Below are 14,981 nucleotides of genomic sequence, written 5' to 3'. Positions count from 1 at the left end.
CAGCGGAGCAGCGCAACACCACGTTCAGCCGAGAGCAGAGTGGCGCAGCGGGAGCGGGCTGGGCCCGGGGTCACCCGTTCGGTCGCTGGATTGACGATTGTTCCTAAGGAGAGCTCTGGAGGTGTCAGAGGTCAAATTAAATTAACGGACCCTATCAGGACAGTAGGAAACTGTCCTGACGTGTGTAAACTTAGACAGCATCGGATGAAGAACTTCATACGGATGGTGTTTGGAAACTGGAACCCATGCTGAGAGGCTGGTGGAGGCACAATATTAGAGAATTGTCTGGACCAGCACTGGAATCCTCAAGACACTGGAGGCAATAGCTGGTAAGCGAGCTCTTTTCTGTTGTGATCGGTAGTTGATTGTCAGCACCGACATTATGGGCCGAAAGGCCTGTGTCAGGGTTGCTTGATACTCTGATTCTATTTTATATTTGTTAATCACAATAAAATGTTTAATTTATTGTCGTAAGGAGGGAGCCGGGGAATGAGGAGAGAGATCCCACAGGGTATAGTTACACAGAGTGGGTGTTAAGTAGACTGACACACTCAGTGTGAACATATGTTTTGATGTGTCCTGGTTTTTTGTGGGAATCTGGATTAGAGTGAGAGCAGGGACCTGTACTGATCGGTTCACCGGGGAAAATGTGAGGGACAGCAAATCCATCTGTGATCCACCGGCCAGCCTAGGGTGAATAGTAATTTTACACCTACTCATCTATTTAAATAATTTCGGGAGTTCGTACGCGAGTTGGCAGGGTTAGACCACCCGTCTCTGAGTCCTGGGATGTCTGGACTGTCTTACGCAGAGAGGTTAGAGAGACTGGGCTTGTACATGCTGGAATTAAGGAGATTGAGAGGGGATCTGATTGAAACATATAAGATTATTAAGGGATTGGTCAAGATAGAGGCAGGAAATATGTTCCAGATGCTGGGAGAGTCCAGTACCAGAGGGCATGGTTTGAGAATAAGGGGTAGGTCATTCAGGACAGATTTAAGGAAAAACTTCTTCTCCCAGAGAGTTGTGGGGGTCTGGAATGCACTGCCTCGGAAGGTAGTGGGGCCAATTCTCTGGATGCTTTCAAGAAGGAGCTTGATAGGTATCTTATGGATAGGGGAATCAAGGGATATGGGGACAAGGCAGGAACCGGGTATTGATAATAGTTGATCAGCCATGATCTCAAAATAGCGGTGCAGGTTCGAAGGGCCGAATGGTCTACTTCTGCACCTATTGTCTGTTGTCTATTACCTGATGATTTCGATGGAAGAAGATCAAAAGTCTACTAACTACGATCGTCGGAAATCGACCTGCGTCGGTTTCCTGGAAGACAGCTATGTTCAGCATTATATCACCATCGTTCTATTATTCTGCAGGGGACTCGGGTCCTGAACCGTCTCCAGTGGTGTATGACAGTGGCTGGGACTGCTTTCAAACTCTGGTGACTCTGATGCCTCAGTCTGCTGCAGTTCCTGCTATGTCCAGTTGGGGCCGCCATTCTCCGACAGCCCGGAGATACACAACAGCCAGTTTTCAGTGAAGTGATTGGTTGAAGTGGATTCGATGAGCTACAAATCGTTTCACTCCTGAACCATAACAAAATCTGATATATATATACTGTGATTAAAAATTATCTTTCCAACAACACGGAGTTGGGCTCGAATGAGAACGCTTCGTTTCACTAATCCTTGAACACAAAAAAGTGACTATATCGCTGGAGAAATAGCGATAATAGCGAGATACCGAGAAAACTGAGACAGTGCTGTGGGAAGGACACGAGTGAAAGGCTCCAGTATTGCAGTCAATAAACATCAGGACAAATCTATTTACACTCGTGTACCCTTTAATATGCATGCCAAGAGGTATTGCTTGCAGTTCCTCGTTAGTATAGTGGTTAGTATCCCCGCCTGTCACGCGGGAGACCGGGGTTCAATACCCCGACGGGGAGATGGTAAACATTTGCGGCATTCTTCAAGAAGAATATTGTCTTAAAACGACAAATAAAAGCGGACAAAGAACTTGTGTTTAGGCGATCAATTCATTGAGCATTGGGAAGGTGGAATAACTCGGGCTGCTGTGAGCCCGGGACGGTGGAGTCTTCCGAGAAGAAAGGGGCGTTCACTCTCTTTTCTCATATGTCCCCTGAGAATCTATATCTCATCACCGTTCGTTGTTAAACTCAGTAACAGATTCCGTCACTCCGAGCACATTAAACCGGGGCTTTGTTGTCAGCTATTAACTCCCGCAAAGTCCCACCGAGGAGTAAGTTAACTGACCAATTTCAGTCCTGTTCAAGGGTGCCAGTCCGAAACGTCGACTGTTTACTCTTTTCCATCGATGTTTCCTGGTCTGCTAAGTTCCTTTAGCATTTTGTGGGTGTTGCTCGGATTTCCAGCATCTGCACATTTCTCTTGCTTGTAACCAACATTAACTGTCACCCTGGAACTCTTCGTGTGCATCCTCATCTTGTTTTGGTGCTCAAAATGGCTCCAGTCCCCTGCTGTGCACAGGGACACTAAGCTCTCAAAGACCATTCTTGTCTGGGTTGTCTGACACTCTCTGTAAACTTTCCTTGCCAAATTCTACATTAACTTGACTTACTGTAACTTCCACACTCTCCGCATCCCTTTTGTCTTGCAAAGGAAAACATGGATTGTGGCTGCTGTTGAATTGCATAGAAAATTCGGCTCCCCACAGTGATCCTGTAATCATCTATCTGAAGAGGAGGACTGCTGAAAGATAGGAGGCAGCTGTTCTTTGGGTCATCACTCCACACAGTGCTCCCAGTAAGAAATTTAAACGAGTTTCAACATCAGCTGGAGTATAAACCCCCTTGCCCACTGTAAACTGGAGTGACACAAACACCCTTGCAGGGAATGAGGCTAATCAAGTAATGGCCGCGCCGCCGTGTTTGGCTGCTTGTTGTCGTCTATTGCCGTTCCTGTTTGAGCCACCGTTCCTGGAAATCCCCCCACCCCATACCGATTCTATTTACAATTCTCGCATGTTTTCTGGTGGCTCCACTGATTGACAGCTGTTTTAACCCCACCCAGTCACGTGAAATTATCGTCACAGAAAACAACGAAATGACGTCGCATCGTCAACGACGTCGTTTCCCTGGAAACAGTCCAGGGCGGGGAAGGAGCGAAAAGTCCGAGATGTTGGATTCGGTCTTTATTTGTTGGGGTTTCGGCTCCACTGTGGGAATCGGGCTCTCCTCTTCCTGCCCACGGAACAGTGAGTGTCTGTCAGCGCCTCACCGCACCGGCTCTCTGCCTCAGGTACAATATTTAAACCATATTTGCACGGTTACTTGGATAGGAAAGGTTGAGAGGGACACGGGCCTAATGCAGGCGGATGGGACGAGTTCAGGTCGACAACTTGGTCAGCGTGGATGAGTTTTACCGAAGGGACGGTTTCAGTTCTGTATAAATCACTGACTCTATTTTGGGGGTTAATTCCAGATTCTAGCTGTTCTCTGTGTGAAATAAGTACCCTTCAGATCCCCTTTAAATCTGTCTTTAAACAGTTTTGTACAATTCCAATGAGAGGCAGCTCTTTGGCTGATAAGGCAAGTAGAACATACAACCGTGTCTACCTGTGATGCCACACACAGGAAATGTGTAACAGTATTAGAGACAGATGCGCAGGTACTTCAGTGAGCAAGGCCCGGACGGATATGAAATTAATGCAGGAAAGTGGAATTAGTATAGCTGTGCGTGATGAGGAGCATAAATGTAATGGGCCAGAGGGTTTGTTTCTGTCTTGGTTTGTTACCTTCATTCTCAGCTATGAGCCTGTTCCAGTGAACCCCTTATCCTCTGAGAAGATATCTGTACCCTCCCACTGTGACGAAGCTGTCAGCCATCTCTCCGAATATTAACCAGAGGACATCACCAATTTCCCATATAAAGCACTGTTACTGGTGCACAGGGAATGGGAGCATTTTGGTCACCGTTTGAGGGGTTTGGTTTACTGTGTGACCATTAATACTTTTGTTCAGTAACAAAAGTCCCTTGTCCTGGGTTCTGAGTGTTTTAGGTAAGTCCATCCTGAAGTCTATGTTCCAGGTTCCCACTGCACTTTCACAGTCAGTGAATTCTGCATGTCTATACTGACCATCGAGAATCTGTCTCCACTAACTCAGCCCTGGGTCTGTCTTCTACCCTGCCCTGGTGATTCAAATGCTCATCCAGATGGTCCTTAAGTACCTGCCTACACCACCCCCACAGGCTGTGTGTTCCAGATTGTAACCCTCAGATCCTCTTTAAACCACAGATTTCTCACATTAAGCCTATGTTCAAAAACACTTCATACTTGTGTGCATTAAATTCCATCTGCTGCTTTTCCAGCTTGTCCACATCCCAAGTCAACATTTGTTTCCATTCCTCACTGTCCACTGCACCCCTAATCTGGGTGGCTCCTACCCTGCCCTGGTGATTCAAATGCTCATCCAGATGGTCCTTAAATACCTGCCTACACCACCCGTCAGGAAGTGTGTTCCAGATTGTAACCTTTTTCATTTTGCCAGCTGCTCCACATCCTACATCAAGATTTGCTAGCCACCTTTGCTGTCCATCACACCCCGAATCTTGGTGTCATCTGCAAACTTGCTGATCCAGTTTACCACGTTCTCATCGAGATCATTAATACAGATGGAAAATAACAATGTACTCAACACCTGGAAGATCAACCAGGGCAGGATGAACACAGTAATGACAGGTTCCCGAGAAGTGTTCATGACCAGAGACTTTGTGTGTTTCTGCCTCCAACACCTCCTCTGATGGCTCACTTGGAATACCTCACTGTGAAATACTTATCCTTCAAACTCCCTTTAAATATCCCACCTCTCACATTAAAACTATTCCCTTTAGTTTTACACCCACATCAAGGGAAACTGTCTCTGTCTCTCTCACCTCTGCATGTCTCACATAATTTTATCCACCTCCATCACCTCACCCTTCAGATCCTCTTTAAACCTCCAACCTGTCACGTTAAAACTATTCCCTGCAGTTTTAGGAGGGAGAAAACTGTTCCTTCACATGAAGACCCCAGGGAGTGAACAGTTTCTGTCAATCATTCCTAGAAGTTATCCCCATTGATCCATGAAACTGAATCTTTGTCCCCTGCACCAGCTCGTCAGCCACACATTCATCAGTGGTATCTGTCTATATCTCCCTGCACTAACAAGTGTCACTGGGAGTCATATAGAGCTTACTAGTTTTTAGTTTCTGTCTTATTTCTCTAAATTCACTGCACAGGACCACATCCCTCCTCCTCCCTATGTTGCTATTACCAACATGCACCGTCCACCACGATGTCTGCCTGCTCAACTTTCCCTTTGAAATGTCCTGCAGTTGCTCCGAGACCATCGGACCATAAGACACAGGAGCAGAATTAGGCCATTTGGCCCATTCTGTCTGCTGCCCCATTCTGCCAGGAATAAGAGATCATGACAGATCACTTAACCCTCTCAAACACTCTTACCCCCACAATCAAGAACCTCATCATTCAATATACCCAATGAATTGGCCACATCCGTCTGTGGGGATGAATTCAGAGTCAGAACCAGAATCAGGTTTATTACCACCGGCAGGTGTCAGGAATTTTTTTAATTTAGCAGCAGCAGTTCAATGCAGGACATGATAATATAGAAAGAATAAGTAAATTATAGAATGTGTCTATATGGATATGTATATTATGTAGATTAAATATAGTGCAGAAACAGAAATAACAAATAATATATCAAATACATCTGTAGCAGGTTTTGAGTGTTTTAAAGTGACAAACCTAATATCTTCAAACTCCTGATGAAATATCTCCGCTGTCTTGCTCTCTTTATACTGTTGCTGCATCGATATGTTGTGACCAGGTTAGATCCTCAGAGATATTGACACCCAGGAACTTGAAATTGTTCCCTCTCTCCACTTCTGATCCCTCTGAGGACTGGTTCGTGTTCTGTAGCCTTGAGTCTGACTGTAGCCTTGACTGTATCCTTCAGTCAGCTCTTTTGTCTTACTGACATTAAGTGCAAAGTGCACTGAGGTAGAGTGTGGCAAGAAACAGAGGATAGTGATTTCCTGAATTTGAAGAAATCAACGTTCACGCCTTCGAGATTGGAGGCGACACAGTCGGAATGTGAGGTGTTGCTCATTCAACCTGTACTTGGCCTCATTGTAGCAGGAGAGGAAGCCATGGACAGACATGTTCGTGATGGCCCTCCGCTGGTCAGGGTCGACCATGGTCGACCAGGGTCGTGCACTCGCTGTCAATGTCAATATGCAAGCCAGGGTAGTACGATACGTAAAGCAAGCTGTTGCCCATGCAGGGGCTCCTGCTCTCCATGCAGCTGATGAATCCAGTGCAACAACAAAGACCAATGCAGTCAGGCACCAGCTGTGTCACAGGATTGCCCGTCTGCATTGAACATCAGACTGACAGGGAATCCAGTTCTGGATTTTTCCTCGGAGCTTACTCCCAAAGCCTTCCGCTTGAATGGGTCTAGCCACAACCAGTGGGGGTTTGAGATCAGAATTTTCTTTCCACTAGATGAGCTGCCAACCATGGGTGACAAGCCCAATCTGCCCAATGCAGTTGGTTATATAATCCCAGTAACCCATTTGCACCTTCCGCTGACAGTAGAAACAGTTCCACTCGTGCTTAGTAGCGAAGCCATATGTAAAAGCCAGGAGCTGGATTTGGTTGACAGAGGCAGTTTGAGGCAGCATTTGATAGGAAGTGACAGCTTGTCCCCATTCCCACCCTGCCACCTTTTCAGACAGATGTAAGGCACCGATATGTCAGTATGTGAATACGAAACAAAACTAGCACTGGCAGGTCGTGGTTGTTGCAGCTCACAGAGCAAAGGTACTCGATGCAGTGGTATCCCAATCTGCTTCTGATTAAGTCTTTCATGACAATCACAGTTCTATTCTCATCTCTCTTTGATATCCTCCCCATGTCTTCTTTCCCTTCCCACTTTCCCAATCACTATCCCCACATGTAAGGTGCCTATGAAAAGTATTCATGCCTCTTGGAAGTTTTCATGTTTTATTATTTTGCAGTATTGAAACACAGTGCATTGAATTTGGGATGTTATGATACTAATCAATGGAAAAAGACTTTTTTTGTCAAAGTGAAAACAGATCTTTACAAAGTGTTCTAAATTAATTACAGATAAAAAACACAAAATATTTGCCTGTCTACATATTCACCCCCTTTAATATGACTCACCAGATCAATACTGGTGCGGTCAATTGATTTTAGGAATTGCATAATCAATTAAATGGAAATCACCATGTGCAATCAAGGTGTTTCAATTGATTGTAGTAAAAATACACCGATATCTGGAAGGGCCAGCTGCTGGTGCGTCAGTAGCCTGGGAGAAATTACACCGTGAAGTCAGATCAACACTCCAAGCAACTCTGCAAAATGGTTATTGAAAAACACAATTCAGGAGATTTATAAAAAATTCAAGTCACTGAATACCCTTGGAGTACAGTTAAGACTCTCATCCAGAAATAGAAAGAACATGGCAGAGCTGTAAATCTGCCAAGAGCAAGACTTCCTCAAAAACTGAGTGACTGTGCAAGAAGGGGCCAGTAAGGGAGTCCACCAAGAGACCTGTGACAACTCTGGAGAAGTTACAGGCCGCAGTGGCTGAGATGGGAGAGACTGAACATACAGCAACTGTTGCCTGGGTGTTTCACTGTCACAGCTTTATGTGAGAGTGACAAAGAGAAAGCCACTGATGGGGAAAAAACTCTCATGAAATCTCACCTGGAGTTTGTCAGAAACCTTGAGGGGGGACTCTGAAACCAGATGGAAAAAGGTCCCATGGTCTGATGAAACCAAAATTCAGCTTTTTGGCCATCTGACTAAACACCAAGTCTGGTGTAAGCCAAACACTGCACATCATCAAAAACACACCGTCCCTACCATGAAGTACATTGGAGGCTGCATCATGCTGTAGGAATGCTTCACTACAGCAGGTCCTGGAAGGCTCATAAAAGTAGACGATAAAATGAATGTAGCAAAATGCAGGGAAATCCTGGAGGAAAACCTAATGCAGTCTGCAAGTGAACTGCGAGTTAGGAGAAGATTTGTTTTCCAGCAAGACAATCACCACAAGCATAAAAACAAAGCTACACAGGAATGCCCCAAAACAAAGTTAATGTCCAGGAGTGGCCAAGTCAGAGTCCAGACCTCAGTCCAATTGAGAATTTGTGGCTGAACTTGAAAGGATCTGTTCGCTCATGAACCGCATGCAATCTGACAGAGCTTCAGCAGTTTTCTAAGAAGTTGAAAATTTTCAGGGTCCAGATGTGCAAAGCGGATAGAGACCTATCCACACAGAGCCAACGGTAATTACTGACAAAGGTGCATCAACTAATTACTGAATTGAAGGAGGTGAATACTAATGCACTGAATTATTTTGTGTTTTATATTTGCAATTAATTTAGATAACTCTGTAGAGATCTGTTTTCACTTCAGTCTTTTATGTTGATCAGTGTCAAAAAAGCCAAATTCAACATTCCAAAACAATAAACATGAAAACCTCCAAAGGAGACTGAATACTTTTGATGGCACTGTATCCACCCCTTCACCCGCACGTTATAAACAAATCCACCCTGCTCCTTTCCATTTTGCCGATTCCATGTGGAACATTAAACATGTAGGAATATCAAATTCGCAGTCCAAGTCTCTGTAACCATGTCCCTGCAATAGCTGTTAGATCAAGCACAGTACACAATATGGAACAGATGGCAACCTGCCCTTTGGCCCACAATATCTGCACCAATCATAATAATGTGTTGTATAAAGTACTGGTGTGGTCTCACTGGAGTATTGTGAGCTGTTTTGGGCCCTTTATCTCAGGAAAGATGAGCTGGATGGGTTACAAAGAATGTTCTCAAAATTGATTCCAGGATTAAACAGCTTGTCGCATGAAGAGTGTTTAATGGCTTTGGGCCTGTCTTCATTGGAATTTAGGAAAATGAGTGGTGACCTAATTGAAATTAAATGGTGAAAGGCCTTGATAAATTGGATGTGCAGAAGATGAGCATCTACCTCTTGACATACCCTCTTCTGACTGTTACCCACTTATCTGTCTCCCCAGGCCCCAGAGTGACTACCTGCCTTTAGCTCCTCTCTATCCCCTCCACACTTTCCCTGACCAGACGACAGTCATCGAGCTGCATCTCCGGTTCTCTAACACGGTCCGTAAGGAGCTGCAGCTCCTGGATTCTTGTTATTTAACTTCTTGATCAAAGCTGCAACATTTGCAACACACCAGCACTGTTGGACCTCACATGTTGTGATTGAGGACACACTGGTCCTTGTCAAATCCCCAGCAATCTGCTCACTTGCTTCTTTCACTATTGTAGGATATATGCCTTCTGGTCCTGGAATCTTATCCATCTTATTGCTTTTCAGATGCCCCAGCACAACCTCCTCCTTAATCTCCTCCTTAAACATTAGCCTGCTCCACTCTGTTTTCATTGACATTCAATTCCTTCTCCTCGGTAAATATTGACACAACATACTCATTTAGTACCTCAGCCATTTGGTCTGACTTCATCCACATCATTCATCCTTTAATCTTGAGTAGACCTTTCCATTCTCTGGTTAGCCTCGTTTTATTAATATAAATCAGAAGGCCTTGGGATTATCTTTGGTCCTACATTGCAAGGAGAGTTTGTGGTGCCATTTGGCCTTTCCTATCACCTGCTTTAGCATTTCTCTGCTATCTTTATATTCCAAAGATAACCAGTCTGATTTTAGCTTCATAAACCTTCCATATCCTTCTGACTAAATGTAGGATCTTTCCACTCATCCAAAGTTCCCTTACCTTACTATCCTTGTCCTTACACCTTATAGGAACATACTGATCCTGAACTCTGAGCTGCTGGTCTTTAAGCAACTCCCACATGTCAGATGTGGACTTGTCTGACAGTGGCTGCTCCCATCAATGCCCCTTGACTTCTGTCTTACTCCATCCTAACTTGCCCTACTGCAATTCAGTGCCTTCATACAAGATCTGATTTTATTCTTAGTCATAACCAAAAAAAAAGTTGTGATCACTGTTCCCAAAATGTTCACTGACACTTAGCTGTCACCAGGCCTGGCTCGTTTCCCTAAACTAATTCCCGTATTTTCTCTTCTCTGGTTGGGCTCTGTACATAATATTTCAAACACTCCTCAGATTCACTGAAGAAATCTTGTGCATCTAAGTATTGGGAAAGATCTAATTAATTCTATGGAAAATAAAGTCCCCCACTAAGACAACCCTGCTTGGCACCTCTCCATAAACATAAACGTCTCCATTCCAGCACATCCCGGTGGTAATTGGGGGCCAATATGATAATCCCATCAGTGTAACTGCAGATTACCTCTGCAGGCAACTGACAATGATTTTGTTTGGCCACTTGGTCAGCATGGATGTGTTGGGCTGAAGGGCCTGTTTCTGTGCTACATAACTCAGTGACTATGTCTGCTGCTGTGGCAGAGCGGGAGGGACAGTGTCAGTAGTGAGAAGGTTTGGGGGATGTTGACAGGAGAGTGAATGGTTGAGGATGGGGCAGATGGAGACAGAATGTGGGAAAATGTGAGATCACCCATTCCCAGGAACAAACTGTAAGAGTCGTTTCCACATGGGGATGTTCAGAGGGACCTGGGTGTCATTGTAAACAAATCACTTGAGTTAATGTGCAGGTACAACAAGTAAGGAGAGAGCAAACAGTATTTTGTCCTGTGATCCAGTAGGAGTGGAGAAGAGGGGTACAGATGTCTCACTGGGATTCTATAGGGCCCGGGTGAGAGCACACCTTCAATGTAGTGTCTGGGTTTGGTCACACTTCCTCAGGAAGGATATCCCTGCAATAGAGGGAGTGCAGTGACTGTTCCCCACACTGACTGGGGTGGTTCCAGGGATGGAGGGTTTGTTATGTGAGAGGAGAGTGAGTGGGCTGTATCTGTATTTTGTGCAGTCAATGAGAAAATGAGGAAATCTTTTCGATTCTTTCAGGATGTGACAGACAGTAGGCAAGGGGGATCTTTCACCTGAATGAGAGCTCCATAACTGAGGAAAACACCCTCAGAATGAGGCATAAATCACAAACATGAGAGAATCTGCTGATGCTGGAAATCCAAAGCAACACACACAAAATGCATAGGGAACTCAGCAGGACAGGCAGCCTTTATGGAAAAGAGTAAACAGTTGACACTTCGGGCCAAGACCCTTCCATCAGTTCTCGTCCTGGTGATGATTCTCAGCCCGAAGCATCGGCTCATTACACTATTCCATAGATGCTGCCTGGCCTGCTGACTTCCGCCAGCATTTTGTGTCTTGCTCAGAGTGAGGTGACAAGCATTCAGGGTGGAAATTAGATGATATTTCTTTAATCTGAGCACAAAAGACTTCTGCATTCCTTATATAAGTAATCTGGAGCCTCAGGTGCTGGGTTGAGTCAAAGCTGAGATCAACAGTGTCCGGGAGAATTTTAGTCACTAAATGTGTCCATAAGACCATCAGATATAGGAGCAGAATTCGGCCATTTTGCCTGTTGAACCTTCTCTGGCATTTCATCATCACTGATCATTTTTTCCTCTTAGTCCCAATCTCCTTCCTTCCCTTGTATCCCTTCATTCCCTGACCAATCAAGAATCCATCAATCTCTGCCTATACCCAGTGATTTGGCTTCCAGAGCTGCCTGTGGCAAAAAATTCCACCGATTCACCACTCTCTGCCTGAAGAAACTCCTCCTCATCTGCATTCTAAAAGGATGCCCCTCTATTTTGAAGCTGTGTGGTCTGATTGTAATAAATAAAGACAGGTGTAAATTTAAAGTAGGGAAGTGGAAACTTACTAGGAGGTAAAGCCTGATTACGAAGCCTCAGAACATTGTACTACCCAAATGGTCAAAATAAAGCCAAATAACAAGGTCTAAAATACCCACAACATGCAGAATTACATGCCTCTCATTATCTTGGCCCATGGGATAAACACAAGACAGGCCTGATCAACCCTGCCTGGTTCGCCTGGGTGAGGATGTCTCATGATTAAAGACCCGAAACCCACAATGACCCAGGTTGCATTACTAATGATGTATCCCTTTGCACACCCGGTTCATTAAGCCAAGTAGGGTCGGACCACATTAATGAAAGATATCGGCTAGATTAAAGTGGCTCCACTACACTACCCTATCCACCATAGCCCCACATATCTCACTATACTAAACTCCACAGCCTTATCTCTCCCAGCCTCACATATACATCCCCCAGCCCTACCCTCAAACCTAATCCTCAGGTCCAAGGGGGCACACACCCCGATTAACCAAACCCCCACAAACCCAATGACTCGTGTAAGGGGGAGGGAAATCCAATAAAGGCAAGAGTTGGTCCAGGTTAGTGAAGGTATGGGCCGGATTAAAGTGGCAGCGTTGCGTGACACTGAATCGAGAGTGACGAGATGAAAAAGCACAAGAGGGGTGATTCTCCTACTGCCCGCATAGTCTCTTTGTTATTTTGATTTTGTTCTGGTAGTCCTCTGTCTATTTGAATATTTTATTCCAGTGTTTCCTGTCAATGTTGTGTCTGATGCAATGTGTCTGTGTTGCTGTTACAAATACGTTGTTCCTTTCGCCTGGGCATAAATAAACTCGATTTGAACTTTACATTGAAATGTCCAAATCTCTCCTTCGCTCTCCTGCTGCCCTGTGTCATGAACTGAACGTTTTAGTCTTTAATTTCACTATATTTCATCTGATTTTATTTGCATTCTGATTTTGAAATTTGCGTTTCCCTTTTCAATTTTAGCCCGCACCCCCTCCTGTCTCTGCCCTTCTGTACTTCCTCCTGCATTAAACGACAGCGGTAACCGCCACACATTGGCGCCGCTTCCCATCCCCCAGCGTTCCGATTGGTGATTCCTTTCTCCAAACAGCCAATGGAAATGCTCAGCAATCCCATCCTCATTAACATACCACTTTGGGCGCTGCCTATTTAATCCGCGCTCGGGACAGGTTCTGCTTATTATTGTGTTTGACACCGACGAGGAAATGCCTGATCCACCGAAACCCGCTCCCAAGAAGGGCGCCAAGAAAGCTCTGTCCAAACCGGCGAGCAAGTCTGGCAAGAAGCGCAAGAGGTCGAGGAAGGAGACTTACGCCATCTACATCTACAAAGTGATGAAGCAGGTTCACCCCGACACCGGCATCTCCTCCAAGGCCATGAGCATCATGAATTCATTCGTGAACGATATTTTCGAGCGCATCGCGGGTGAGGCTTCCCGCCTGGCCCATTACAACAAGCGGTCCACCATCAGCTCCCGGGAGATCCAGACCGCCGTGCGCCTGCTGCTGCCCGGGGAGCTGGCCAAGCACGCCGTGTCCGAAGGGACAAAGGCGGTAACTAAGTACACCAGTTCCAAGTAAAGACAATACAAACCCGAAAATCAAAGGCTCTTTTAAGAGCCACTCACGATTTCATTAAAAGAGTTATTCAATGTTGAGACATGGATTTGAGGTAAATTTGTATATTTCCTGTTGATGCGCTCATTCAGAATCTTATCTCCGTTATTCAGAACTTGCTGTCCACTCTTCAGTAGAATCCCGATTTCTCTGTTACATTCCTGCGTTCTGCACAGACACGGAATCGTGACGCACCCCTTCCCTGTCATTTCCTCTCGGTCATCAGGTTTCTCTGAAGAAGACACTAATTGTTGTTTCTGGTTTAATTACCGTGGAGAATGCGGTTCATTAAATTTTGTCCCATTTTGGTTACTTCTCGACCCCATTCCAACGCGAGTGCCGAACACTGTCACGGTTCGTTCAGAGTATTTCTGAAGCCCACTTTCTGAAGGGCGACCCGATGGTAAACTGACTTGCGTTTACACAATGACCGACCGCGAACAGACGCTGACAATCGGTTTTATTCTAATCATTTATCAATTGAAAGAAGTCTGTTAACTAAATTACTAGACACCGTCGCAATATTAACTATACTTGGTTTAAATATTTCAGACTTCAGTAACGTGGGTAAAGGGTCGAGAAACAAACCTGTTGTGGTTTAATTTTAGCAACAAAGGCGTTTTTGGCGGTGTTTTGCAATTTTCAGTTTATTTCGGCGGTTCGACGGTTATTTTTCGCGCTTCTGCCGTTGCTGTCTCTTGATTGGTGAATAAAGCAGCTCCCTGATTGGATTATTTGCTCTTTCCAATCAGATCAGTCACAGATTCACCAATCATTAACGTCCCAATACATTCCCCCAGACTCTATAAGAAGGGCGATTTCCAGAAGCCTGATTTCTCATGGTCAAGACCTCAAGTTAATTCTGAAAAAAAAATCAAATCTATCTGATGATGTATGTATTCAGGAAACCTGGTTGCTACCACATTTAAGTTCTTTCCAAGATTATATTGTAATTGGGTGTTGTGTTGCAAGTTTCATAATGAGAGGGCTTAAAGTTTTGGACATAAATGAAATGTATGAGGCATTTGAAGACATATGTTCTTCCACAGGTAGGGGCTTTAAAGTGGTATATTATTATAACCATTGTGGAAAGTTTTTGATTGATTTGTTGGAGAGTATAAGTTGGAGACCCTTAGCTCACAAAGGGTCGTATTGTGTGGGGATTTTAACACATAGTAAACTGTGGGTTTGTTCTCAGAATGATGGTGATGGTTTCATTGTAGAGGAGTTTTAGATATTTCACATCTTGTGTGTCTTAATGGTGGGAGAGGAACAAGATTTAATGTGCACAATAGTTATGAAACTACTGTAAATGTAACTTTAGTTTTGAACATTGGAGTGAGTGGTGAGATGTCATGGGAGAGGAAGCATTGGGAAGTGACAATTTCCCTATATTTGTAAGCTTGGGTTTGGATTTATATCAGGGACAGGAGGCCACTTTTAGGAGGTGGAACTTTAGTGAAGCAAATTGGGAGAAGTTTTAATGATTTATGTGGTGAGCATCTGTATGAG

General features: G+C 44.6%; 1 protein-coding gene, 1 non-coding gene and 1 pseudogene across 2 annotated transcripts; 2 read left to right on the top strand and 1 right to left on the bottom strand.

The window, feature by feature from the left end:
- Positions 1–14,981, bottom strand: part of LOC140717792 (uncharacterized) — an 819,648-nt pseudogene that overhangs the window by 85,223 nt on the left and 719,444 nt on the right.
- trnad-guc (transfer RNA aspartic acid (anticodon GUC)) lies at positions 1,877–1,948 on the top strand. The gene has a single exon. It is a non-coding gene; the product is annotated as a tRNA-Asp (tRNA).
- On the top strand, positions 3,146–13,478 carry LOC140717789 (histone H2B-like). Its single transcript, XM_073031513.1, has 2 exons — positions 3,146–3,281; positions 12,817–13,478. Exon 2 carries the CDS (start codon positions 13,059–13,061, stop codon positions 13,431–13,433), a length of 375 nt encoding a protein of 124 aa, XP_072887614.1. The 5' UTR covers positions 3,146–3,281; positions 12,817–13,058; the 3' UTR covers positions 13,434–13,478.

Source organism: Hemitrygon akajei, chromosome 28 (genome assembly GCF_048418815.1).
Source record: "Hemitrygon akajei chromosome 28, sHemAka1.3, whole genome shotgun sequence".
In the NCBI taxonomy this organism is placed as follows: domain Eukaryota; kingdom Metazoa; phylum Chordata; class Chondrichthyes; order Myliobatiformes; family Dasyatidae; genus Hemitrygon; species Hemitrygon akajei.
This window is presented reverse-complemented; position numbering and strand designations above follow the sequence as displayed.